Below are 25710 nucleotides of genomic sequence, written 5' to 3' on the forward strand. Positions count from 1 at the left end.
TCATCGCTAAAAGACCGATAAACAGAAAGGCGTTTAATTTGCCAAAATTCACCCATTTAGAGTTCGGAAATCGGTTAAAAAAATAGATGGTCTTTTTTCTGCACCATCAAGGTATATATTGACGCTTACATAGGTCTGCTGATAATGTTCCCCTTTAAATAAAATACCTTTTAAATAACTAGCGACCCTTTTCGTCTTTTCTTCCATTTCTGGCTCATTATTAAATTGCTCCTTGTCGCGAAAAAACATTTGTTGTATTCAAAATTGTTGTATTCTTTTATTTGTTTAGTGTTGTCGTGAGCCAAACCGGAGTCAATGAAGAGAACGTCGTAGTAAGATTGACCTTTTACTTTTGATATTTCTTTTTCATACACAAACTGAACAAAGAGAAACACACACTTATTACCTCCGTATATATTTGTCTACAATGACGTACAAAATGTGACTGTAATGTTTCAAAATGTCCAGCAGAGGGAGACTCATGTCTGCCCGAATGACTTGTACACATTGTATCTAATTCGACAATTCTCTTCAACGTATCGGCACGATTACACTTTCCTAACGTGTCTGACGTGTTGTTAACTTGTTGAAGACAACATACGGCATTGATTCTTCGCTGCTTTGTGTAGGATGGCAACAGAAAATACTGCTGACGACCGCAACATGTGCGACTTGCTTTCGAACAAATACCGTAAGTCAACCATCAGGAAGAAATTTAGCAGAAGTGACATCACTGTTTACCAATTATAGCATACATTCGATAAAAACTACTTTAGCTCCAAATTAAAGCATTGCAGTCACTAATACAAACATATCATCAATTAATTATGTAAATAATAGTAACATCTGACTTCAGGACAACACTAGTGGGTTCAAGCAAACGGCAAGTTGTTTGCCAAAGTAAGTCTTGTGAAAGTGTGAAAGTCACACTGCCCCAGTATACATTTTCACCATTATAAGAGTCCATCCTTTTAAAATACAAAAACATTTTCTCAGTTTTGACACATCTCAACTTTGCCGTGAAAATTGGTGTAGTGCAGGTTTTTGACCTTGTGCACAAACTTGACACATGAGGCCCCAGGTCCCTGGACTGAAGAAGGAGTAACCAAGCACTTGAAGCATCATCTATCTTACTGTTCAGGAAGGTTTCAGATACACAGAAGACATGATGTCATGAGTGGATAAGATTATGCACCAAATAATCCAAGTTTGTATGAATACCTCAGATATTTGTGAAAGAAGCAGTGAGGAGGTCCTGGGTAGGGTGGATGTCGCCACATATGAGCAACATACCACAAACTAAACAGCTAATTGCTTATTTTCCCTTGTGTGTTCTCATGTGTTTTACTGTGTCTGCTTTAATGTGGAACCTTTTACAGCACACTGAACAACTAAATGGTTTTTCACCTGTGTGTGTTCTCATGTGTCGAGTCAAACGGCTCTTATCAGGAAAGCTTTTGTCACAGAATGAACACTTATATGGTTTTTCACCTGTGTGTGTTCTCATGTGTCCTGTCAAATGGCTCTTAACAGAAAATATTTTGCCACAAATTGAACACTTATATGGTTTTTCACCTGTGTGTGTCCTCATGTGTTCAGTCAGAGAGGCATTTCGATTGAAGATTTTGCCACAAACTGAACAATTACAAGTTTTTTCACCTGTGTGTGTTCTCATGTGTCGAGTCAAATGGCTCTTATCAGAAAAGCTTTTGCCACAAACTGAACACTTGCATGTTTTTTCACCTGTGTGTGTTCTCATGTGTCCAGTCAAATGGCTCTTCACAGAAAAGCTTTTGCCACAAACTGAACAATTAAATGGTTTTTCACCTGTGTGCGTTCGCATGTGTTCGGTCAAAGAGGCATTTCGAGAAAAGATTTTGCCACACACTGAACAAATACACGTTTTTTCACCTGTGTGTGTTCTCATGTGTCGAGTCGAATGGCTCTTTTCAGAAAAGCTACTGCCACAAACTGAACACTTATATGGTTTTTCACCTGTGTGTGTTCTCATGTGTCGAGTCAAATGGCTCTTATCAGAAAAGTTTTTGCCACAAACTGAACACTTATATGGTTTTTCACCTATGTGTGTTCTCATGTGTCGAGTCAATTGGCTACTTTTAGAAAAGATTTTTCCACATATGGAACAATTAAAAGGCTTTTCACCAGTGTGTGCTCTCATGTGTTGAGTCAAAAGTCTCTTTTTAGTAAAACTTTCAGTACAAACTGAGCAGCTCAAACATGTTTTACCTCTCTTTGAAGAGCGTTTAGAGTGTTTGTTGTCAGTGTGAGTCCTCATATCACCTTCACAGTCTGTATCGCTGCTCAAAGGTACTTCTACCTTGTCTACAGCCTCACTATCTGATAGTGGAGCTAAGAGGTTGTCTACTTGTGGTTTCTCTTCATCATCTTCAGTCTTCACAGAGACAATAGTCAGTGGAAACTTGGTGTAATCAGCTTCCTCTCGTCCTAGAAGACACTCTCCCTCCTGAGTGATGCAGAGTTCCTCCTCTTCCTTTTTAATGCAGGGTGGTTGTGGAGTCTCCTGCTTCAAAGTGGAGCTCCCCCCTGACTGAGGGGAAACTTCTTCTGGATGACCCATCAGCTGCTGGACGTCTGCAAGACACAAACAACAAAAACACAGTTTCTTCTATGTACTGTATGTGTGTGTAGTAGGGTTGTACAGTATACTGCTACTAATAAAGTATGGCGGTACTAATCAATTGAACAGAGCCGAGGCGCATGATGTTGAGTGTGTCAAAACGCACACACAAAGTGCATACAAGCAATAACATCGTGGAGAGGAAGAAAGGCAACAAAGGACAATTCTACTGGTTAATAAAGAGGGTGTGTGAAGTGCAATATGGAGGTATTTGGGCTTCTAAACTAACAATAAAGGTGAGACTTTAAACAGGGAGCCGCCGCTCTGCCAGGGTTGCCTTACAACAGCGGTTTCAAACACGCGGCCCGCGAGACGTTATTCTGCGACCCCACCTTAATATGAAAGTTTAATGTTAGTTGCGGCCTGCAAGTTTTATATGAATGGTGCTTGACAGCGTTGTGTGCGGAGCTGAAGGAATCTACCAATCAGGGTGTGGTATGTGGCTCTCGAGGGACGAACATTGACGTCACTTGCATGATGCAAGCAGAGAAATGTTTTGCCGCACACGCTTTTCCTTCCTTCCTTCCTTCCTCCCTCCCTCGCTCGCCCGCCTACTCGTTCTCTCTGTAACTGTGTGTGTGTCTCTCTCGCTCCCTCCCCCGGCACCGCTGTAAACAGTCCAGGCCGGGGAGACCAGGGTTTTGATAGCTTCCGAAGCACTCCGTCAAAGGACCGAGCGACAATACAAAACTGTGGTGTACTGAACCCCAGCGCTGATACTCGGACAGAGAGTCGCTGGGCGAATCGGACGTGTATCACGTTAGTTTGATATGTTAGCCAGTTCGGGGCTAATTGTGCTACCATAACTGTAAACTCCACCCCCTCCCATTGACTCCAGACGGAGACAGTTTTTGTTATTTGGGTCCAAAATGGCTCTTTCAACGTTCTGGGTTGCCTACCCCTGTGATAGTAGAAAAGCGGCAGATGAGTGAAAGCGACAGAAACATTGCCATGGAGACGAGGGTTTTGTTACGTGCCTGGCTGCAGTCACACCACGACACCTGTCCGTCAGTAATAAAAGTCCCCGATAACCTGGACCAATTCAAACCGTTATTATTTTTAAATTATTATTGTTTAATTTGCATCGCCTCACATGACTTAATTCTCATTTTGTTCATTTATATATTGATTTGATTCATTGTTGAAAATAAAAAAAGACATTTAAAAATATATTTTTTAAATATTTTTTGCGGCCCAGCCTCACCTAGACCTTGCATCCAGTGGCCCCCATTTAAATTGAGTTTGAGACCCCTGCTTTACACCTTTCCTGTTTGTGGGCTCCCAGACCGTGGTCGAGGAGCGCAGGGGAGACGTTCTCTCCAGGGCCCATGTTTTGTCGGGGGTAACACTGGGTCCATAAAGCTCCGCTCTTTGGTCGGAAGGACGAGGCCGTCGATTAGTTACAACTTGCTCACTTTATTTATTATTTCCACAGGGCACAAGCGGACATCCACCATGCTATTAACACTCCTGCACATGCTACCACTACATCTCCTTACTTACTGAAGTCACTCACCCCACACACTGCCAGTCTTAAAGGGGAACATTATCACAATTTCAAATGGTTAAAAACAATAAAAATCAGTTCCCAGCGGCTTGCTGTATTTTTTTGACATTTTTTTCAAAATTTTACCGGTCCCGGAATATCCCTAAATAAAGCTTTAAAGTGCCTTATTTTCGCTATCTTTGAAACCACTATCCATTTCCCTGTGACGTCATACAGTGCTGCCAATACAAACAACATGGCGGTTACCACAGCAAGATATAGCGACATTAGCTCGGATTCAGACTCGGATTTCGATGGTTTAAGCGATTCAACAGATTATGCATGTATTGAAACTGATGGTTGGAGTATGGAGGCAGATAGCGAAAACGAAATTGAAGAAGAAATTGAAGCTATTGAGCGAATAACTATTGACGCTATTTGGCCATAGCGTGGGTGTACCTAATGAAGTGGCCCATAGCATGGCTGCCTTATTAGCATCGTTGGTAAAATGTGCGGACCAAACGATCAGGACTTCCGCATTTTGTGACACTGGAGCAACTTAAATCTGTCGATTGGTAAGTGTTTGTTTCGCATTAAATGTGGGTATCTAGTTTCAAATGTACATACAGCTAGCGTAAATAGCATGTTAGCATCGATTAGCGTAGCATGTTAGCATTGATTAGCTGGCAGTCATGCCGTGACCAAATATGTCTGATTAGCACATAAGTCAACAACATCAACAAAACTCACCTTTGTGATTTCGTTGACTTAATGGTTGCAAATGCATCTGCAGGTTATCCATACATCTCTGTGCCATGTCTGTCTTAGCATCGCCGGTAAAATGTGCAGACACTCTGGTACATTCAATGGGGGTCTGGCGGCAGATTTCTTGCCAGTGGTGCAACTTGAATCCCTCCCTGTTAGTGTTGTTACACCCTCCGACAACACACCGACGAGGCATGATGTCTCCAAGGTTCCAAAAAATAGTCGAAAAAACAGAAAATAACGGAGCTGAGACCCGGTGTTTGTAATGTGTTGAAAATGAATATGGTGGGTGTGTTACCTCGATGACGTCACGTTCTGACGTCATCGCTAAAAGAGCGATAAACAGAAAGGCGTTTAATTTGCCAAAATTCACCCATTTAGAGTTTGGAAATCGGTTAAAAAAATACATGGTCTTTTTTCTGCACCATCAAGGTATATATTGACGCTTACATAGGTCTGCTGATAATGTTCCCCTTTAAAGGTGCATACACACATATGCTACTCTCACAACAGCTGCTTTAAAACACACCTCACCAAATGTGGTGATTAGTATTAGCACCTTTGCTTCAGACTTAGGTCAACATTTAAATAATAAGCATTCAGATCTGCACAAGGAGTTTAAATAGTGACAGGTATAATGTAGTTGTTACACCTGTCCTGCTGCTCTCTCTTCACTCGCCCGCTCACTCACTGACGTCACTCAGACAACAGGTTGACATTGTCACAAACACACATACTACTCTCAGAAGTTAACCAGCTCCCCTGCTGTGCACATGTAGATACGTAGAACTTGATGACAAATATTAGCACAGTTAAAACTGACCAATTAGCAGTCAACTAATGCAAGTCAAATGACTACATTTTGTAACAAATTCCTACAATTTGTGTTTTGTATTTAATAAATGTGTTTTACCTGCTACATGGCTTATCTGTGTACATTTATCCACAGTTTCAATTTTAGTACTTAGTTAATAAGTGTATTTTTCTTAAAGCACAGACCAGGAGTGGCAACTATAAATCAAGAATCATTTAATATGTCAGTAAAACTTAATTCATATACTATTCTAATCCTTAATTATAGCAGATTATATGTAATATGGAAAATTGTAGATTGTTCTTAAGAGTGCAAGAAGAAAAGTCCAATGTGTTTAATACATTTTAATTTATATTTTAACCTTGTCAAATTCTTCTGTGACTGTGAGTGTTTAATGTAGTGTAAGATTTTCTGTTTAGAATAAAGCCATTTTTCCGAGTTCCCTTTATCTGGAAAAGTATCTATACATTTAGTACCGGTACTAAATGACTGGTATGGGGACCACCCTGGTGTGTAGTGTTTCATGGCCATTCATTTAGTGCCTTGCCAGAATGATGGATCAATGTTTACATGACTTGGCTTTGACTCAGAAAAGTTCAGCTAGAATCACAGAAAGTAGAAAACATCTGCTTCGACAATACTAAAATACAGATTTGTTAGATTAAAAAATATAATATCTATCTGTAGTCAAGAAGTAGAGAACTTTTAAATGGAAGAAACATAATTATCATTTAATTTACTTTATTTTTGACACAATTCATCCAATAAATTATAACTGGTATCTAGTGTACGTATTTACCACATTTCATTTAAGTTCTTTAAATTTACATTTTTCAGAAACATTGTAAAAATGGCAGTAAAACTCCATGTCACAATATTACAATAGACTATTGTATCGTGACTCAAGTACTGTGATACAAAGTTTATCGCGAAGTCCTTGCCAATACCTCGCCTGGGGCTGGACAATTATGGCAAAACATAATAATCACAATTATTTTGTGTGATTTTGGAATCACGATAAATAACACCATTGTTTATTGATTTGAAAACTTAAAAACAGTACCACCGATACTCAATTTTAAGTGTAATTTAAAAGAACAACCAGATATACATTAGTAACAAATAAATAATACGTAAAATAACAATCATAGTAACAATAAATTAAAATGATTATAGAAATATTTTTTCCGAAAGCCCTTGATTAGTAGTCTATTTTCTCTCTTTGTAGCGTTTGATGGACGCTACGTCACTACATGGGTCGAAAAAGAGCTAAGCTACAGGAATCAGTACGGGTTCCCAGGAGCGAGACTAACGCCACACTACTGGGAACTGTAGTTAAAGGGGAACATTATCAGCAGACCTATGTAAGCGTCAATATATACCTTGATGGTGCAGAAAAAAGACCATATATTTTTTTAACCGATTTCCGAACTCCAAATGGGTGAATTTTGGCAAATTAAACGCCTTTCTGTTTATCACGCTAGAAGAGATGATGTCAGAATGTGACGTCACCGAGGTAACACACCCACCATTTGCATTTTCAACACATTACAAACACCGGGTCTCTGCTCTGTTATTTTCCGTTTTTTCGACTATTTGTTGGAACCTTGGAGACATCATGCCTCGTCGGTGTGTTGTCGGAGGGTGTAACAACACTAACAGGGAGGGATTCAAGTTGCACCACTGGCCCCAAGATGCCAAAGTGTCTGCCGCCAGACCCCCATTGAATGTGCCAGAGTGTCTCCACATTTGACCGGCGATGACAGACATGGCACAGAGATGTATGGATAACCTGCAGATGCATTTGCAACTATATTACGTTTCCTTCCACCCACATTTAATGCAAAAAAAACACTTACCAATCGACGGATTTAAGTTGCTCCAGTGTCACAAGATGAGAAAGTCCTGATCGTTTGGTCCGCACATTTTACCGGCGATGCTAACGCAGCTATTCGGCCATGCTATGGCTATGAATAGCGTCAATAGCTATTCGCTCAATAGCTTCAGTTTCTTCTTCAATACTTTCATACTCCAACCATCTGTTTCAATACATGCGTAATCTGTTGAATCGCTTAAGTCGCTGAAATCCGAGTTTGAATCCGAGCTAATGTCACTATATCTTGCTGTGGTATTCCCATTGTTTGTTTACATTGGCAGCACTGTGTGACGTCACAGGGAAATGGCCAGTGTCTTCGCAGAGAGCGAAAATAAGGCACTTTAAAGCTTTATTTAGGGATATTCCGAGACCGGTAAAATTTTGAAAAAAACTTCAAAAAATACAACAAGCCACTGGGAACTGATTTTTATTGTTTTTAACCCTTTTGAAATTGTGATAATGTTCCCCTTTAAAGGCCCCCACCACGCAGTCTGATAGTTTATATATCAATGATGAAATATTAACATTGCAACACATGCCAATACGGCCTTTTTAGTTTACTAAATTACAATTTTAAATTTCCTGGGAGTTTCGTCTTGAAAACGTTGTGTAATGATGACGTGTACGCGAGACGTCACAGGTTTTAAGGAAATATGAGCGCTGCACACACACACAGCTAAAAGTCGTCTGCTTTAACGGCATAATTACACAGTATTTTGGACATCTGTGTTGCTGAATCTTTTGCAATTTGTTCAATTAATATTGGAGAAGTCACAGTAGAAAGATGGAGTTGGGAAGCTTTAGCCTTTAGCCACACAAACACACGGTGATTCCTTGTTTAAAATTCCTGGAGGTGAAACTTTACTATGGATCAGAGCGCGGTCAAGCAAACATGAATCACGACGGAATGTCAACCAGCAGGTTTCGGTGAAAAAATTGTGGTAAAAAGTCGCTTCTTACCGGAGAAAAGCTGAGCTTGTGCCGTCCATAAAGCGACTCCCCTAAGACATTGGCGTCAAGACACCCGTGGAGACACCCCTCCGACTATCAGGTAAGATAAACTCACTAAAACACTAGCAACACAATAGAAAGATAAGGGATTTCCCAGAATTATCTTAGTAAATGTGTCTAAAAACATCGGACTCCGTCCCAATGAAATCGCGTTTTTTTTTTTTACTTGTTTTTTTTTAATCATTTTTCTTTCTAGTCCGTCGCTATCAATATCCTCAAACACGAATCGTTCATCCTCGCTCAAATTAATGGAGAAATTGTCGTTTTCTCGGTCCGAATAGCACTTTTTGTTGGAGGCTCCCATTAAAAACAATGTGAGGATGTGAGGAGCCCTCACACGTGTGACGTCATTGTCTGCGACTTCTGGTGGAGGCAGGGCTTTTCTTTTAGCACCGAAAGTTGCGAACTTTATCGTGGATGTTCTCTACTAAATCCTTTCAGCAAAAATATGGCAATATCGCGAAATGATGAAGTATGACACATAGAATGGACCTGCTATCCCCGTTTGAATAAGAAAATCTCATTTCAGTAGGCCTTTAAGATCCATTAAACACATAAAAACACAATACAAAACATTAAAAACAAAACACTAAACCACTAAAAAACAAAATAATAAAAAACAACAACATAAAGCCCAAATGTCAGTTTCTAGCTTACAAACATGTGTGCCAATGAGGTTCACTTGAGGTACTGTAAAATATTGTGTACCAACACATTTAACAAGTTTAATGATTATTTCAGGGGAACATGTTTTTATCCACAAACTAAAATAAATATTTAAAAAAGATTGTTTGCAGAGTTTTTAGTACGAAAATATTTACATGTAAAAATGCCTTTTACTGATTAAATTAGTGGGTGTTTCATCTCCCAGTGAGGACGAACACAGTAGTTCACTAACACACACACACACACACAGGATCACAATCAATAAAGGCGGATTCACGCAGGATTATACCAAGTATCGTTGCTTGCCTACTGTTTACTACTGCGGTAACTTCTAACAGACATTTCCGCCATTTTGGATCGAGGTTCTTTGTTTACATTGTTCAACAAAGTCGGATAATTTCTGTTTTTAGGGCTTGGAAGTCAAATAGCTTTCAAATGAGTGAACGCAACACACTCACCTTCATCTTCGCTTTTCAGATTGTTCTCCGTTGGTGGCGCTGATTCTCTTTCACTTTCTCTTTGACATGACGTCACCATCTTAGCATAGCAGTAGTCGTCCATCTTCTATCACGTCTTCAATCTTCACTTCAGCTAACACGCCGTCGCCCCACACTCAAAGTCCGTTTCCTGGGCTTAAGAAAAGGCGAATAGTTGAGGTATTTGATGCTATTTTTGAATCTATAAGATCGTAAATGTGAAACTTCTCCGGAAAGCCACGCCGCTTAGTCCGCCATCTTGGAACTTCCGCTTTCGATGTGTTTACGCATGCGCCAGAAATGTGCAACTTCCGGTCACACACAATCGACAACTGCGCTTTAAAAAAAAAACACATTTTAAAAATAAGCAGCGGGCCTTTTCATCTTTTCTTACATTTCTGCCTCATTACTGAAGTGCTCCTTATCGCGAAAACATTTTTGATATCAAAATACTTTGGAGATAGAAATTAAACAAAAATCGACAATGTTGTATTGATAATAATAATAATAATAATAATATCCGCCCATCCGTTTTCTACCGCTAGTCCCTTTTGGGGTAGCGGGGGGAGCTGGAGCCTATCTCATCTCCATTCGGGCGGAAGGTGCGCTTACACCCTGGACAGGTCGCCACCTCATCACAAATAATAATAATAATAATAATGAATTTTGAACACACTTTACATTTTTTTAAATCTCAAAGCGCTACAAAGTATATAGATATATATAAAAAAAGTTTGAATATATAATAGAAAATTAAAATTGAAATTCTAGTTTTATCCTTTGACCAGTTAGTTACTTTCCAGTTACCATTATTTTCCGTTAACAATTACTTTCCAGTTACAGTTATCATTACTATCCAGTTACAGTTACCATGACTATCCAGTTTCAATTGCCTTAAAGTTAGTTATTTTCCAGTCAGTTACTTTCCAATTAGTTACTTTATAGTTAGCTACTTTCCGGTTACAAATACTTTCCAGTTAAAGTATTACTTTTCAGTTACAATTGCCTTAGAGTTAGTCATTTTCCAGCTATTTACTTTCCAGTTACAGTTACTTTCCAGTTACCATTAACATCCAAGTAGCTTTTGTCCAGTTACATCTATTTTGCAAGTAGTTATTTTGCGGTAATAATTACTTTCCGGTAATAATTACTTTCCAGTTACAGTTACTTTCCAGTTATAGCTATGTTGCAGTTACTATTACTTTCCAGCTAGTTGCTTTCCAGTTACAATTACTTCCTAGATACACTTACTTTCCATTTACAGTTACCTTATGGATAGTTACTTTCCATTTACAATTACCTTGCAGTTACTTTCCATTTGCAGTTACTGAACATTTAGTTACCTTAAAGTTACTTTCCATTTATAGTTACTGAACATTTAGTTACCTTAGAGTTACTTTCCATTTACAGTTACTGAACATTTAGCTCGGTTTAGCTCGGTTGGTAGAGTGGCCCTGCCAACAACTTGAGGGTTGCAGGTTCGAATCCTGCTTCTGCCATCCTAGTCACTGCCGTTGTGTCCTTGAACAAGACACTTTACCCACCTGCTCCCAGTGCCACCCACACTGGTTTAAATGTAACTTAGATATTGGGTTTCACTATGTAAAGTGCTTTGAGTCACTAGAGAAAAGCGCTATATAAATATAATTCACTTCACTTCACCAAAACACAGCTACCATGGCCACCCATGGGGTACAGGTCGGTTGGTCGAGTGGCTGTGCCAGCAACTTGAGAGTTCCAGGTTCGACCCCCACTTCCGCCATCCTAGTCACTGCCGTTGTGTCCTTGGGCAAGACACTTTACCCACCTGCTCCCAGTGCCACCCACACTGGTTTAAGTGTAACTTAGATATTGGGTTTCACTATGTAAAGTGCTTAGAGTCACTAGAGAAAAAGCTTCACCCCGGAACCATGAACCATCACTGTAGACACTTTTCACCTTAGATCACTAAAGACACTTTTAATTGCTGCTGTGACTCAATGCCATCCATCCATTTTCTACCGCTTATTCCCTTTGGGGTCACGGTGTCACCTGCATATTTATACTGTTGACTGTGAATCAGAATATGCAATAATATAATGTTCCTCGCTGTGCCTTGTATATAACATTTTTCGTTTTTAGCTAAGTACCGTTTGACTTGTTGAAGGGTGGACTAGCAAAGTAAGATTTTCATTATACGGCAAACTGTCTGTTTAACTGTGCATATGACAACAAACAATCTTGTATCTTGAAATAAAACCATGAAAAACACTAGATTGAACAGAAACAGAGACAAAATAGAAATAAAAACATGACATCACTGGATAAAACAGATAGCCAAGCAGTGCAATTAAAAAAAAGAAGGCAGAGAATTTAGATCAAAGCTGTGGGCTTGTGTTGATCAGGTGTGGGGTACCTATTTTAATGACCACTGTTTTTGAACTATTGAGCTGCAGACTTACTCCCTCCGAGGTCTTCATCAAGGCTCAAGTTGTTCGTTTTTCTCACAGACATTTATTTCAGCCACGTCTTCTTCACGTTACCAACGATGCCAAATATAATGCCGTCAGAAGTAATAAAATAAGCAAACAAAACTTACAATTAGTCTGACATCCAAAAAAAGAAAACACATAGATTTGACAAACATATCAGAAGTAATCATACCTCGTTGGCTTCATAAACTCCAAGGAGATAAAGTTTATTTTCAATCCGAGACTCCATTAACGTCTTCCACATCAAACACTTGTTGTCTCATGCTGCTTCCTTAATTCCCTCACATATTAATTGTCCCCCCAACAACGTGACCAAGTTATATTCCCCACTCAATTGACATGGGTTTGTAATAAAAATGTAGTTAAAATAAACTTGCATGAATTAATCCAAGGAAATACCACCATAAGAACTTATCGTTAAGCATTGTGTTTATTTATTTTCACCAACTATGATTGTTCATATGTCTCTGATTTGCACATCAATCAGTTTGAGGAGTAAAAGTTGACATTTTTTTTATGCGAACAGTTACCCAGCATCACTTAAAGGGGAACATTATCAGCAGACCTATGTAAGCGTCAATATATACCTTGATGGTGCAGAAAAAAGACCATATATTTTTTTAACCGATTACCGAACTCTTAATGGGTGAATTTTGGCGAATTAAACGCCTTTCTGTTTATCGCTCTGGGAGCGATGACGTCAGAACATGACGTCACCTCGGTAATAAAGCCGCCATTTTCTCAAACACATTACAAACACCGGCTCTCAAATCTGTTAATTTCCGTTTTTTTCGACTATTTTTTGGAACCTTGGAGACATCATGCCTCGTCGGTGTGTTGTCGGAGGGTGTAACAACACTAACAGGGAGGGATTCAAGTTGCACCACTGGCCCGAAGATGCGAAAGTGGCAAGAAATTGGACGAAATGTGTTCAAAATGAGAGGGTGTGGGGAAAGCCAACGAAATGGTCAGTCGTTTGTTCCGCACACTTTACCGACAAAAGCTATGCTACCACAGAGATGGCAAGATTGTGTGGATGTCCTGCGACACTCAAAGCAGATGCATTTTCAACGATAAAGTCAAAGAAATCTGCCGCCAGACCCCCATTGAATGTGCCGGAGTGTCTTCACATTTTACTGGCGATGCTAAAGCAGACATGGCACAGAGATGTATGGATAACCTGCAGATGCATTTCCAACGATAGTCAACTAAATCACAAAGGTGAGTTTTGTTGATGTTGTTGACTTATGTGCTAATCAGACATATTTGGTCGCGGCGTGACTGCCAGCTAATCAATGCTAACATGCTATTTAGGCTAGCTGTATGTACATTTGAAACTATATTTACATCCACATTTAATGCCAAACAAACACTTGACAATCGCCGGATTTAAGTTGAGCCAGTTTCACAAGATGCGCATCTTCCGATCGTTGGTCTGCACATTTTACCGGCGATGCTAAGGCAAACATGGCCGAATAGCGTCAATAGCTATTCGCTCAATAGCTTCAATTTCTTCTTCAATTTCCTTTTCGCTATCTGCCTCCATACTCCAACCATCCGTTTCAATTCATGCGTAATCTGTTGAATCGCTTAAGCCGCTGAAATCCGAGTTTGAATCCGAGCTTGAATCCGAGCTAATGTCGCTATATCTTGCTGTGCTATCCGTACTGGCATCACTGGATGACGTCACAGGAAAATGGACGATGGCTTCACAGATAATGAAAATCAGGCACTTTAAAGATTTTTTTAGGGATATACCAGGATGGGTAAAATTTTGGAAAAACATAAAAAAAATAAAATAAGCCACAGGGAACTGATAATTATTGGAATTAACCCTTCAGAAATTGTGATAATGTTCCCCATTAAGTATCCACAGCCTGTAGAAGTGTGCGTATGAGAGCTATGCAGCTGCCGTGAAGCAGTGCACATTTTCACGTCTCAAATTTGCAGTGATAAAGGGTGTAGCGCAGGTTTTTGAGCGTGCACAAACTTTACACTTTAGTCCGGGTCTCTAAACTGAAAGAGTAACCAAGCACTTGAAGCATCATTTATCTTACTGTTTAGGAAGGTTTCAGATACAGAGAAGACATGGGGACATGAGTGGATAAGATTATACTTCAAATAATCCAAGTTTGTATGAATACCTCAGATATTTGTGAAAGAAGCAGTGAGGAGGTCCTGGGTAGGGTGGATGTCGCCACATATGAGCAACATACCACAAACTAAACAGCTAATTGCTTATTTTCCCTTAGTGTTCTTATGTTTTTTGCTGGGTCTGCATTATGTGGGAACTTTTTACGGCACACTGAAAAAACTAAAATGTTTTTCTACAGCGTGTGTTGTTGTGTGTCGACACAGAGAGCTGTTTACAGGAAAGCTTTTGCCACAAACTAAACAATTAAATGGTCTTAGTCCAGTGTGTTCTCATGTGTCGAGTCAATATTCTCTTCACAGAAAAGCTTTTGCCACAAACTGAACACTTGTATGGTTTTTCACCTGTGTGTGTTCTCATATGTACAGTCAAATGGATATTTCGACAAAAGTTTTTGCCACAAACTGAACACTTGTATGGTTTTTCACCTGTGTGTGTTCTCATATGTTGAGTCAAATAGGAATTTCGGGAAAAGCTTTCGTCACAAACTGAACAAATAAATGGCTTTTCTCCTGTGTGCATTCTCATGTGTTGAGTCAAAGAGCTATTTTGAGAAAAGCTTTTGCCACAACCTGAACACTTAAATGGTTTTTCTCCTGTGTGTGTTCTCATGTGTCGGGTAACATGGCTTTTTTGAGAAAAGCTATCGCCACAGACTGAACAATTAAATGATTCTTCACCTGTGTGTGTTCTCAGATGTTGAGTCAAATCAGTATTTCGGGAAAAGCTTTCGTCACAAACTGAACAAATGAATGTTTTTTCACCTGTGTGTGTTCTCATGTGTTTAGTCAAATTGGTATTTTGAGAAAAGCTTTTGCCACAAACTGAACACTTAAATGGTTTTTCTCCTGTGTGTGTTCTCATGTGTCGAGTTAAATGGCTTTTTTGAGAAAAGCTATCGCCACAAACTGAACAATTAGAGGGTTTTTCTCGTGTGTGTGTTCTCATGTGTCGCTTCAAGGAGCTATTTTGAGAGAAGCTGTTACCACAAACTAAACAATTGAATGGTTTTTCACCTGTGTGCGTTCTCATATGTTGAGTCAAAGAGGTATTTCGGGAATAGCTCTCGTCACAAACTGAACAAATGAATGTTTTTTCTCCTGTGTGTGTTCTCATGTGTTGAGTCAAAGAGCTATTTTGAGAAAAGCTTTTGCCACAAACTGAACACTTAAACGGTTTTACTCCTGTGTGTGTTCTCATGTGTTGAGTCAATTGGCTACTTTTAGAAAAGCTTTTGCCACAGATTGAACAGTTAAATGTTTTTTTTCCTGCGTGTGTTCTCATGTGTTGAGTAAAATGTCTCTTTTTAGCAAAACTTTCAGTACAAACTGAGCAGCTCAAACATGTTTTACCTCTCTTCTTTGAGGAGCATTCAGAGTGTTTGTTGTCAGTGTGAGTCCTCATATCACCTTCACAGTCTGTATCGCTGCTCAAAGGTTCTTCAACCTCGTCTTCAGCCTCACTATCTGATAGTGGAGCTAAGAGGTTGTCTACTTGTGGTTTCTCTTCATCATCTTCAGTCTTCACAGAGACAACAGTCAGTTGCAACTTGGTGTAATCAGCTTCCTCTCGTCCTAGAAGACACTCTCCCTCCTGAGTGATGCAGAGTTCCTCCTCTTCCTTTTTAATGCAGGGTGGTTGTGGAGTCTCCTGCTTCAAAGTGGAGCTCCCCCCTGACTGAGGGGAAACTTCTTCTGGATTACCCATCAGCTGCTGGACGTCTGCAAGACACAAACAACAAAAACACACTTTCTTCAATGTACTGTATGTGTGTGTAGTAGTGTTGTACAGTATACTGCTACTAATAAAGTATTTTGGTACTAAAAATTGAACAGAGCCGAGGCGCATGATGTTGAGTGTGTCAAAACGCACACACAAAGTGCATACAAGCAATAACATCATGGAGAGGAAGAAAGGCAACAAAGGACAATTCTACTGGTTAATAAAGAGGGTGTGTGAAGTGCAATATGGAGGTATTTGGGCTTCTAAACTAACAATAAAGGTGAGACTTTAAACAGGGAGCCGCCGCTCTGCACCGCTCTGCCAGGGTTGCCTTACAACAGCGATTTGAAACATGCAGCCCGCGAGACGTTATTCTGCGGCCCCCACCTTAATATGAAAGTTTAATGTTAGCGCGCCCCGCAAGTTTTTTATGAATGCCCCTTAACAGCGTTGTGTGCGGAGCTGAAGGAATCTACCAATCACGGTGTGGTATGTGGCTCTCGAGGGACGAACATTGACGTCACTTGCATGATGCAAGCAGAGAAATGTTTTGCCGCTTTTGGACTAGACCCGCATGCACTCTACCTCACTTCCTCGCTCGCCCGCCTGCTTGCTCTCTCTGTCACTGTGTGTGTGTCTCTCTCGCTCCCTCCCCCGGCGCCGCTCAGCTACAATCGGGCGGAAAGCGGTGTACACCCTGGACAAGTCGCCACCTCATCGCAGGGCCAACACAGATAGACAGACAACATTCACACTCACATTCACACACTAGGGACCATTTAGTGTTGCCAGTCAACCTATCCCCAGGTGCATGTTTTTGGAATTGGGAGGAAGCCTGAGTACCCGGAGGGAACCCACGCATTCACGGGGAGAACATGCAAACTCCACACAGAAAGATCCAGAGCCCGGGACTGAACCCAGGACTACTCAGGACCTTCGTAGTGTGCATTATTATGCCACATTTGTAGCTATATTTGAGCTCATTTAGTTTCCTTTAAGTCCTCTTAATTCAATGTATATCTCATGACACACTATCTGTATGTTATATGGCTATGGCTTATTTTTCGTCCTCGCTTCCTCCCGTGTCGCTGTCTGTCGTGTCGTTTTCGTCGGTTTCGCTTGTATACGGTTAGAAGCGCAATGGCTCGATAGCTTCAGTTTCTTCTTCAATTTCGTTTTCGCTACCTGCCTCCAAACTCCAACCATCCGTTTCAATACATGGGTAATCTGTTGAATCGTTTACGCCGCTGAAATCCCAGTCTGAATCCGAGCTACTATCGCTATACCTTTCTGTGCTACCCGCCAAGTTAGTTTCTGGTAGTTTCACGCTGTGACGTCACAGGATAATGGACGGGTGGATTTACCGATGGAGAAAATCAGGCACTTTGAAGCCGTTTTTCGGGACATTGCGTGATGGGTAAAATTTTGAGAAAAACTTCGAAAAATAAATTAAGCCACTGGGAACTTATTTTTATTGGTTTTAAAGGGGAACATTATCAGCAGACCTATGCAAGCATCAATATATACCTTGATGGTGCAGAAAAAGGACCATGTATTTTTTTAACCGATTTCCGAACTCTAAATGGGTGAATTTGGCAAATCAAACGCCTTTCTATTTATCGGTCTTTTAGCGATGACGTCAGAATGTGACGTCACCGAGGTAACACACCCGCCATTTTCATTTTCACATTACAAACACCGGGTCTCAGGTCTGTTATTTTCCGTTTTTTCGACTATTTTTTGGAACCTTGGAGACATCATGCCTCGTCGGTGTGTTGTCGGAGGGTGTAACAACACTAACAGGGAGGGATTCAAGTTGCACCACTGGCAAGAAATCTGCCGCCAGACCCCCATTGAATGTACCAGAGTGTCTCCACATTTGACCGGCGATGCTAAGACAGACATGGCACAGAGATGTATGGATAACCTGCAGATGCGTTTGCAACGATAGTCAACGAAATCACAAAGGTGAGTTTTGTTGATGTTGTTGACTTATGTGCTAATCAGACATATTTGGTCGCAGCATGACTGCCAGCTAATCGATGCTAACATGCTATGCTAACCTATGCTAACATGCTATTTACGCTAGCTGTATGTACATTTGAAACTAGATACCCACATTTAATGCGAAACAAACACTTACCAATCGACGGATTTAAGTTGCTCCAGTGTCACAAGATGCGAAAGTCCTGATCGTTTGGTCCGCACATTTTACCGGCGATGCTAATAAGGCAGCCATGCTATGGGCCACTTCATTAGGTACACCCACGCTATGGCCGAATAGCGTCAATAGCTATTCGCTCAATAGCTTCAATTTCTTCTTCAATTTCGTTTTCGCTATCTGCCTCCATACTCCGACCATCTCTTTCAATACATGTGTAATCTGTTGAATCGCTTAAGCCGCTGAAATCCGAGTCTGAATCCGAGCTAATGTCGCTATATCTTGCTGTGGTAACCGCCATGTTGTTTGTATTGGCAGCACTGTGTGACGTCACAGGGAAATGGATAGTGGTTTCGAAGATAGCGAAAATAAGGCTCTTTAAAGCTTTTTTTAGGGATATTCCGGGACCGGTAAAATTTGGAAAAAAAACTTCCAAAAATACAACAAGCCACTGGGAACTGATTTTTATTGTTTTTAACCCTTTTGAAATTGTGATAATGATCCCCTTTAACCCTTCAGAAATTGTGATAATGTTCCCCTTTAAGATTAAGCAAATGGCGGTGCATTCTTTTCACAGACTCATCACAACGCTCGCTATTTCCTTCAACAACACCACCAACTACTAATAATAAAGGCAGACTTCATGAGTGCCATCAAAGAATACTTTGTGAAAAAATTATGATCCAGAATCTCATATTTTTGAGCCTGAATATAAGGAGGATGAGTTACAAGTTTTAGAAGCTGAGTGATAAGCAGATAAAGCAAGAAGCACCATTGCTAAGTGCTAAACAAAAAAATGACAAAGTAAATACCACCCAATCTCGATTAATATCATTTTTTTTAATTATATAACGGCGGATTGTCCCGTGCAGGATAACAGCGAGTACAGTTGCATCCCTACTATTTACTAGCACAGTATCTTGTAACAGACATTTCCGCCATGTTTGATGGAGGTAATATATGCTCACAGCTGACAACTGTCATTTTGTTCACATCCATAATTGTGTTTACTAGAGGTGTAACGGTACAGGTAACCCACGCTTTGGTCCGTACCTGGTTTTAGGACCACAGTTTTGTGTATTTTACTGTACATTCTGTGGGGGTTAAAAGAACAACCTTTTTTCCCTTTTTTTGCTTGTCATCACAAATATTCAGCAGGAAATAAATTAAAAGTTGTGTACTGAATACTTTTATTTCAAGTTAACATTTACTAAACAATATTTTCAAACAATAAATGATTTATATTCTTTAATGACTTGAAAATGTCAGAACTTTTTACCATTGCTTGGAAAAAGGCAAGCGGTGCATCGATTGTGGAGTTTTGAATTGAATAAAAGTACATTAAAGTGCAGTTCGAACTTGAGGTACTGTAAAATATTGTGTACCAACACATTCAAGAAGTTTAATGATTATTTCAAGGACAAAATGTTTTTATCCACAAATTCAAAAATTATTTTAAAAAAAAAGTGTCTGCAGAGTTTTTAGTACAAAAATATTTATGGGTAGAAATGCCTTTTTTGATCAAATTAGTGTGTTTAATCTCCCAGTGAGGGAGATTAAACTAACACACACATTCTTACACACACAAAATCACGCTCAATAAAGGCGAATTAACGCAGGATTATAGCAAGTATCGTTGCTTGCCTACTGTTTACTACTGCAGTAACTTCTAACCCACATTTCCGCCATTTTGGATCGAGGTTCTTTGTTTACATTGTTCAACAAAGTCAGCTAATTGGTGTTTTTTTAGGGCTTGGAGGACAAATAGCTTTCAAATGAGGGAACGCAACACACTCACCTTCATCTTGGCTTTTCAGATTGTTCTCCGTTGGTGGCGCTGATTCTCTTTCACTTTCTCTTTGACATGACGTCACCATCTTAGCATAGCAGTAGTCGTCCATCTTCTATCACGTCTTCAATCTTCACTTCAGCTAACATGCCGTCGCTCCACACTCAAAGTCCGTTTCCTGGGCTTAAGAAAAGGCGAACAGTTGAGGTATTTGATGCTATTTTTGAATCTATAAGATCGTAAATGTGAAACTTCTCCGGACAGCTACGCCGCCTAGTCCGCCATCTTGGACCTTCCGCTTTCGATGTGTTTGCGCATGCGCCAGAAGATTGCAACTTCCGGTCATACACAATCGACAACTGCGCTTAAAAAAAAAAGAAAAACATTTAAAAAATAACCAGCGGCCCTTTTCATCTTTTCTTTTGTAACCGATAGAAAAAGGAAACAGCATATTTTTGTACTTTTTTATGTCATATTATTGTTATACATTTCACCAAAATCTATCACATCAATCAATCAATCAATCAATGTTTACTTATATAGCCCTAAATCACTAGTGTCTCAAAGGGCTGCACAAACCACTACGACATCCTCGGTAGGCCCACATAAGGGCAAGGAAAACTCACACCCAGTGGGACGTCGGTGACAATGATGACTATGAGAACCTTGGAGAGGAGGAAAGCAATGGATGTCGAGCGTGTCTAACATGATAATGTGAAAGTTCAATCCACAATGGATCCAACACAGTCGCGAGAGTCCAGTCCAAAGCGGATCCGACACAGCAGCGAGAGTCCCGTTCACAGCGGAGCCAGCAGGAAACCATCCCAAGCGGAGGCGGATCAGCAGCGCAGAGATGTCCCCAGCCGATACACAGGCGAGCAGTACATGGCCACCGGATCGGACATGATGTGTTTAAATTTCTTTTTACTTTAAGTATGGATTATCAGTAAAATAATTCAAGTTTTTGTGGATTTATTTTTGTATTTCTTTTTTTTTGTTTCACAAATCTGAGCTTTTGTTTTGAAAGTTTGAGGATATGACGGTGGGTAGCTGCTTTTCTCCCCAGTCTGCACTGTCCCTCCCTTGGAGAGGAATGTTGTTTTGCTCTGGGAATAACAAAGTATATTTCTTGAGTTTAAATGCAAAATTAACGGAAGAATGTTGGTGTGCGAATGTTTTAAGATGTGTGTGTGAGTGTGTGTGTGTGTGTGTGTGTGTGTGTGTGTGTGTGTGTGTGTGTGTGTGTGTGTGTGTGTGTGTGTGTGTGTGTGTGTGTGTGTGTGTGTGTGTGTGTGTGTGTGTCCTCCATGTTGTAACCTACATGCTCAATGTATTCTATTTTTGTGTGTGTGTCAGGAGTTATGTGGAGAGGAGATGATCATTGCACTCACATTGTGTCTCATGTCACTGTCATGCAGGTATGTGTGTGCTTAGCCGCCATGTTAGAAATGTTTTTTTTTAAATTAAATCAACATAAAAATATTAAAGATACACTTTCAATTGTGTGTTCTCATGTGTCTGTCTATCTGTGTTGGCCCTGCGATGAGGTGGCGACTTGTCCAGGGTGTACGCCGCCTTCCTCCGGATTGTAGCTGAGATAGGCGCCAGCGCCCCCCGCGACCCCAAAAGGGAATAAGCGGTAGAAAATGGATGGATGGATGGATGAAACGGATGGTTGGAGTATGGAGGCAAATAGCGAAAAGGAAATTGAAGAAGAAACTGAAGCTATTGAGCGAATAGCTATTGACGCTATTCGGCCATGTCTGCCTTAGCATCGCCGGTAAAAATGTGCAGACCAACGATCGGAAGTTTCGCATCTTGTGACACTGGATCAACTTAAATACATTGATTGGTAAGTGTTTGTTTGGCATTAAATGTGGGTAGAAGGAAACGCTGGATGTAAATATAGTTTCAAATGTACATACAGCTAGCCTAAATGGCATGTTAGCATTGATTAGCTGGCAGTCATGCCGCGACCAAATATGTCTGATTAGCACATAAGTCAACAACATCAACAAAACTCACCTTTGTGATTTTGTTTACTTTATGTTGCAAATGCATCTGCAGGTTATCCATACATCTCTGTGCCATGTCTGTCTTAGCATCGCCAGTAAAATGTGGAGACACTCTGGTACATTCAATGGGGGTCTGGCGGTAGTTTTCTTTGACTTTATCGTTGGAAATGCATCTGCTTTGAGTGTCGCAGGATATCCACACAATCTTGCCATCTCTGTAGTAGCATAGCTTTCGTCGGTAAAGTGTGCGGAACAAACGACTGACCATTTTGTCGGCTTTCCCCACACCCTCTTATTTTTAACAAATTTCGTCCAATTTCTTGCCACTTTCGCATCTTCGGGCAACTTGAATCCCTCCCTGTTAGTGTTGTTACACCCTCCGACAACACACCCACCAGGCATGATGTCTCCGAGGTTCCAGAAAATAGTCCAAAAAACGGAGAATAACACAGCTGAGAGCCGGTGTTTGTATTAAGTTTGAGAAAATGAAAATGGCGGCTTTATTACCTAGGTGACGTTACATTCTGACGTCATCGCCCCGAGAAAGATAAACAGAAAGGCGTTTAATTCGCCAAAATTCACCCATTTAGAGTTCGGAAATCGGTTAAAAAAATATATGGTCTTTTTTCTACACCATCAAGGTATATATTGACGCTTACATAGGTCTGCTGATAATGTTCCCCTTTAAAACCAGGTCCAGTCCAGATAAGTCCAAGTCGGGCTCAGCAACACACACCCTCATCCATGTACAACAACAAAAATTAGGGAAACAACAGATTGCATATAATTTATAAACAAAATTACATTTTCATAAAAAGTGTATAGTCCATATTATGTCCAAGTCAGACTCAGCAACACACACCTTTATTTTGTACACTCAAAAATAGGGAACACAACAACAGATAGCGTATATGTTGCTGTTGTTGCATATCTATATGCATTATTACATTTTCATAATCTTTTTTCATGTTTTTGGCATTATGATCGTTGTCAATCAAGCAGGTATGTGTGTGTTTGGCCGCCATGTTAGAAATGTTTGTTTACTTTACTGTATGGAGAAATGTAGTAGTGAGTCTGCGCTGTCTCTCACTGGGAGAGGAGTTATGTGGAGAGGAGATGATGATTGCACTCCCATTGTGTCTCATGTCACTGTCATGCAGGAATAAAGTTGAATGTGAGAAGTCCAACCAGCCCTGTGTCACATGTCATTGAATGAAGGCAGAGTACTACACACGACCCTGCAGACCCGTCCCGGCTACACTTACATTTCTGGCTCATAATTGAAGTGCTCCTTATCGAGAAAACGTTTTTGATTTCAAAATACTTTGGATATAGAAATTAAACAAAAATCGACAATGTTGTATCATTAATAATAATATCCGTCCATCCGTTTTCTACCGCTAATCCTTTATGGAGTGGCGGGGGGTGCTGGAGCCTATCTCAGCTGCAATCGGGCGGAAGGCGGCGTACACCCTGGACAAGTCGCCACCTCATCACAGATAATAAATGATAAATGGGTTGTACTTGAATAGCGCTTTTCTACCTTTAAGGTACTCAAAGCGCTTTGACACTACTTCCACATTCACACACACATTCACACACTGATGGAGGGAGCTGCCATGCAAGGCGCTAACCAGCACCCATCAGGAGCAAGGGTGAAGTGTCTTGCTCAAGGACACAACGGACGTGACGAGGTTGGTACTAGGTGGGATTTGAACCAGGGACCCTCGGGTTGCGCACAGCCACTAATAATAATAATAATAATAATAATAATAATAATAATAATAACAATAATAATAATTGTAATTAATTTGTAACGCACTTTACATTTAGTTAAAATATCAAAGTGCTACATGGTATAAAAAATATATATATATATAAAAAAAAAAAGAATATATAATAGAAAATTAAAATAGAAATTTTACTTTTATCCTTTGACCAAAAGACAGCTACCATGGCCACCCATGGGGTACAGGTCGGTTGGTCGAGTGGCTGTGCCAGCAACTTGAGAGTTCCAGGTTCGATCCCCACTTCCGCCATCCTAGTCACTGCCGTTGTGTCCTTGGGCAAGACACTTTACCCACCTGCTCCCAGTGCCACCCGCACTGGTTTAAGTGTAACTTAGATATTGGGTTTCACAATGTAAAGTGCTTAGAGTCACTAGAGAACAAGCGCTATATAAATATAATTCACTTCACCCCGGAACCATGAACCATCACTGTAGACACTTTTCACCTTTGATCAATAAAGACACTTTTAATTGCTGCTGTGACTCAATGTCACCTCCATATTGATACTGTTGACTGTGAATCATAATGTGCAGTAATGTGGTGTTCCTCACTGTGCCTTGTATATAACATTTTTTATTTTTAGCTAAGTACCGTGTGACTTGTTGAAGCGTGGACTAGCAAAGTAAGATTTTCATTATACGGCAAACTGTTTAAAAGCCTACTGAAATGAGATGTTCTTATTTAAACGGGGATAGCAGCTCCATTCTATGTGTCATACTTGATCATTTTGCGATATTGCCATATTTTTGCTGAAAGGATTTAGTAGAGAACATCCACGATAAAGTTTGCAATTTTTAGTTCTGATAAAAAAGCCTTGCCTGTACCGGAAGTAGCAGACGATGTGCGTGTGACGTCACGGGTTGTGGAGCTCCTCACATCGTTTACAATAATGGCCACCAGCAGCGAGAGCGATTCAGACCAACAAAGCGACGATTTCCCCATTAATTTGAGAGAAGATGAAAGATTTGTGGATGAGGAAAGTGAGAGTGAAAGACTAGAAAAAAAAGACTCTACAGTGTGAGCGATTTAGATGTTATTAAGACAAATTTACTTGGATAATTCTGGAAAATCCCTTATCTGCTTATTGTGCTACTAGTGTTTTAGTGAGATTATATGGCCGTACCTGTACAACCTGAAGGTCGCGCCGCACCTTTCTTCAGCACCAGTCGACGGGGGGTGGCGATGCCCATCTCTGCCCTTCGCAAGGGACCCTCTTCGAAATACGATCTTTCGAAATGATCGCTGCATAATACACTGTACTTTGTGTGTGTGGTCCAATCCAACCGTGTTCGCTTGACCGCTCTGTTCCATAGTGAAGCTTCACCGTCATCTTTCAGGAATGTAAACAATGAAACACCGGCTGTGTTTGTGTTGCTAAAGGCGGCCGCAATAGACCGCTTTCCACCTACAGCTTTCTTCTTTAACGTCTCCTTTATTCATTGAACAAATTGCAAAAGATTCACCAACACAGATGTCCAGAATACTGTGGAATTATCCGAGGAAAAGAGACGACTTATCACTGTGAACTGTGCTGGAACAAAATGTCCTCTACAATGCGTGACGTTACGCGCATGTGTCATCATACCCCGACGTTTTAGCATTAGACTTCCGTGCGAAATTTGAAATTGCAATTTAGTAAACTAAAGTGGCCGTATTGGCATGTGTTGCAATGTTAATATTTTATCATTGATATATAAACTATCAGACTGTGTGGTGGCTAGTAGTGGCTTTCAGTAGGACTTTAACTGTGCATATGACAAGAAACAATCTTGTATCTTGAAATAAAACCATGAAAAACACTAGATTGAACACAAACAGAGACAAAATAGAAATGAAAACATGACATCACTGGATAAA

At 40.3% G+C, this 25710-nt stretch overlaps 1 protein-coding gene across 4 annotated transcripts in view; it reads right to left on the bottom strand.

Annotated features, from left to right (window-relative positions):
* Nucleotides 1-272: 272 nt before the first annotated feature.
* LOC133548443 (gastrula zinc finger protein XlCGF57.1-like) overlaps nt 273-25710 on the bottom strand; it is a 351444-nt gene continuing 326006 nt past the window's right edge. Inside the window, exons 1-2 of one of the 4 annotated variants that reach the window (XM_061896199.1) lie at nt 20058-20351; nt 273-2613 (exon numbers count right to left, since the gene is read on the bottom strand). In XM_061896199.1, coding sequence (XP_061752183.1) covers nt 1316-2613; nt 20058-20160 — 1401 coding nt within the window. In that variant the 5' untranslated portion in view covers nt 20161-20351 and the 3' untranslated portion in view covers nt 273-1315. Of the gene's footprint in view, nt 2614-9735; nt 10054-12641; nt 16098-20057; nt 20352-25710 lie in introns of those variants that run through there. The other 3 variants (XM_061895375.1, XM_061896769.1, XM_061894560.1) reach the window with 3 other exon arrangements.

Source organism: Nerophis ophidion, linkage group LG01 (genome assembly GCF_033978795.1).
Source record: "Nerophis ophidion isolate RoL-2023_Sa linkage group LG01, RoL_Noph_v1.0, whole genome shotgun sequence".
NCBI classification, from domain to species: Eukaryota; Metazoa; Chordata; class Actinopteri; order Syngnathiformes; family Syngnathidae; genus Nerophis; species Nerophis ophidion.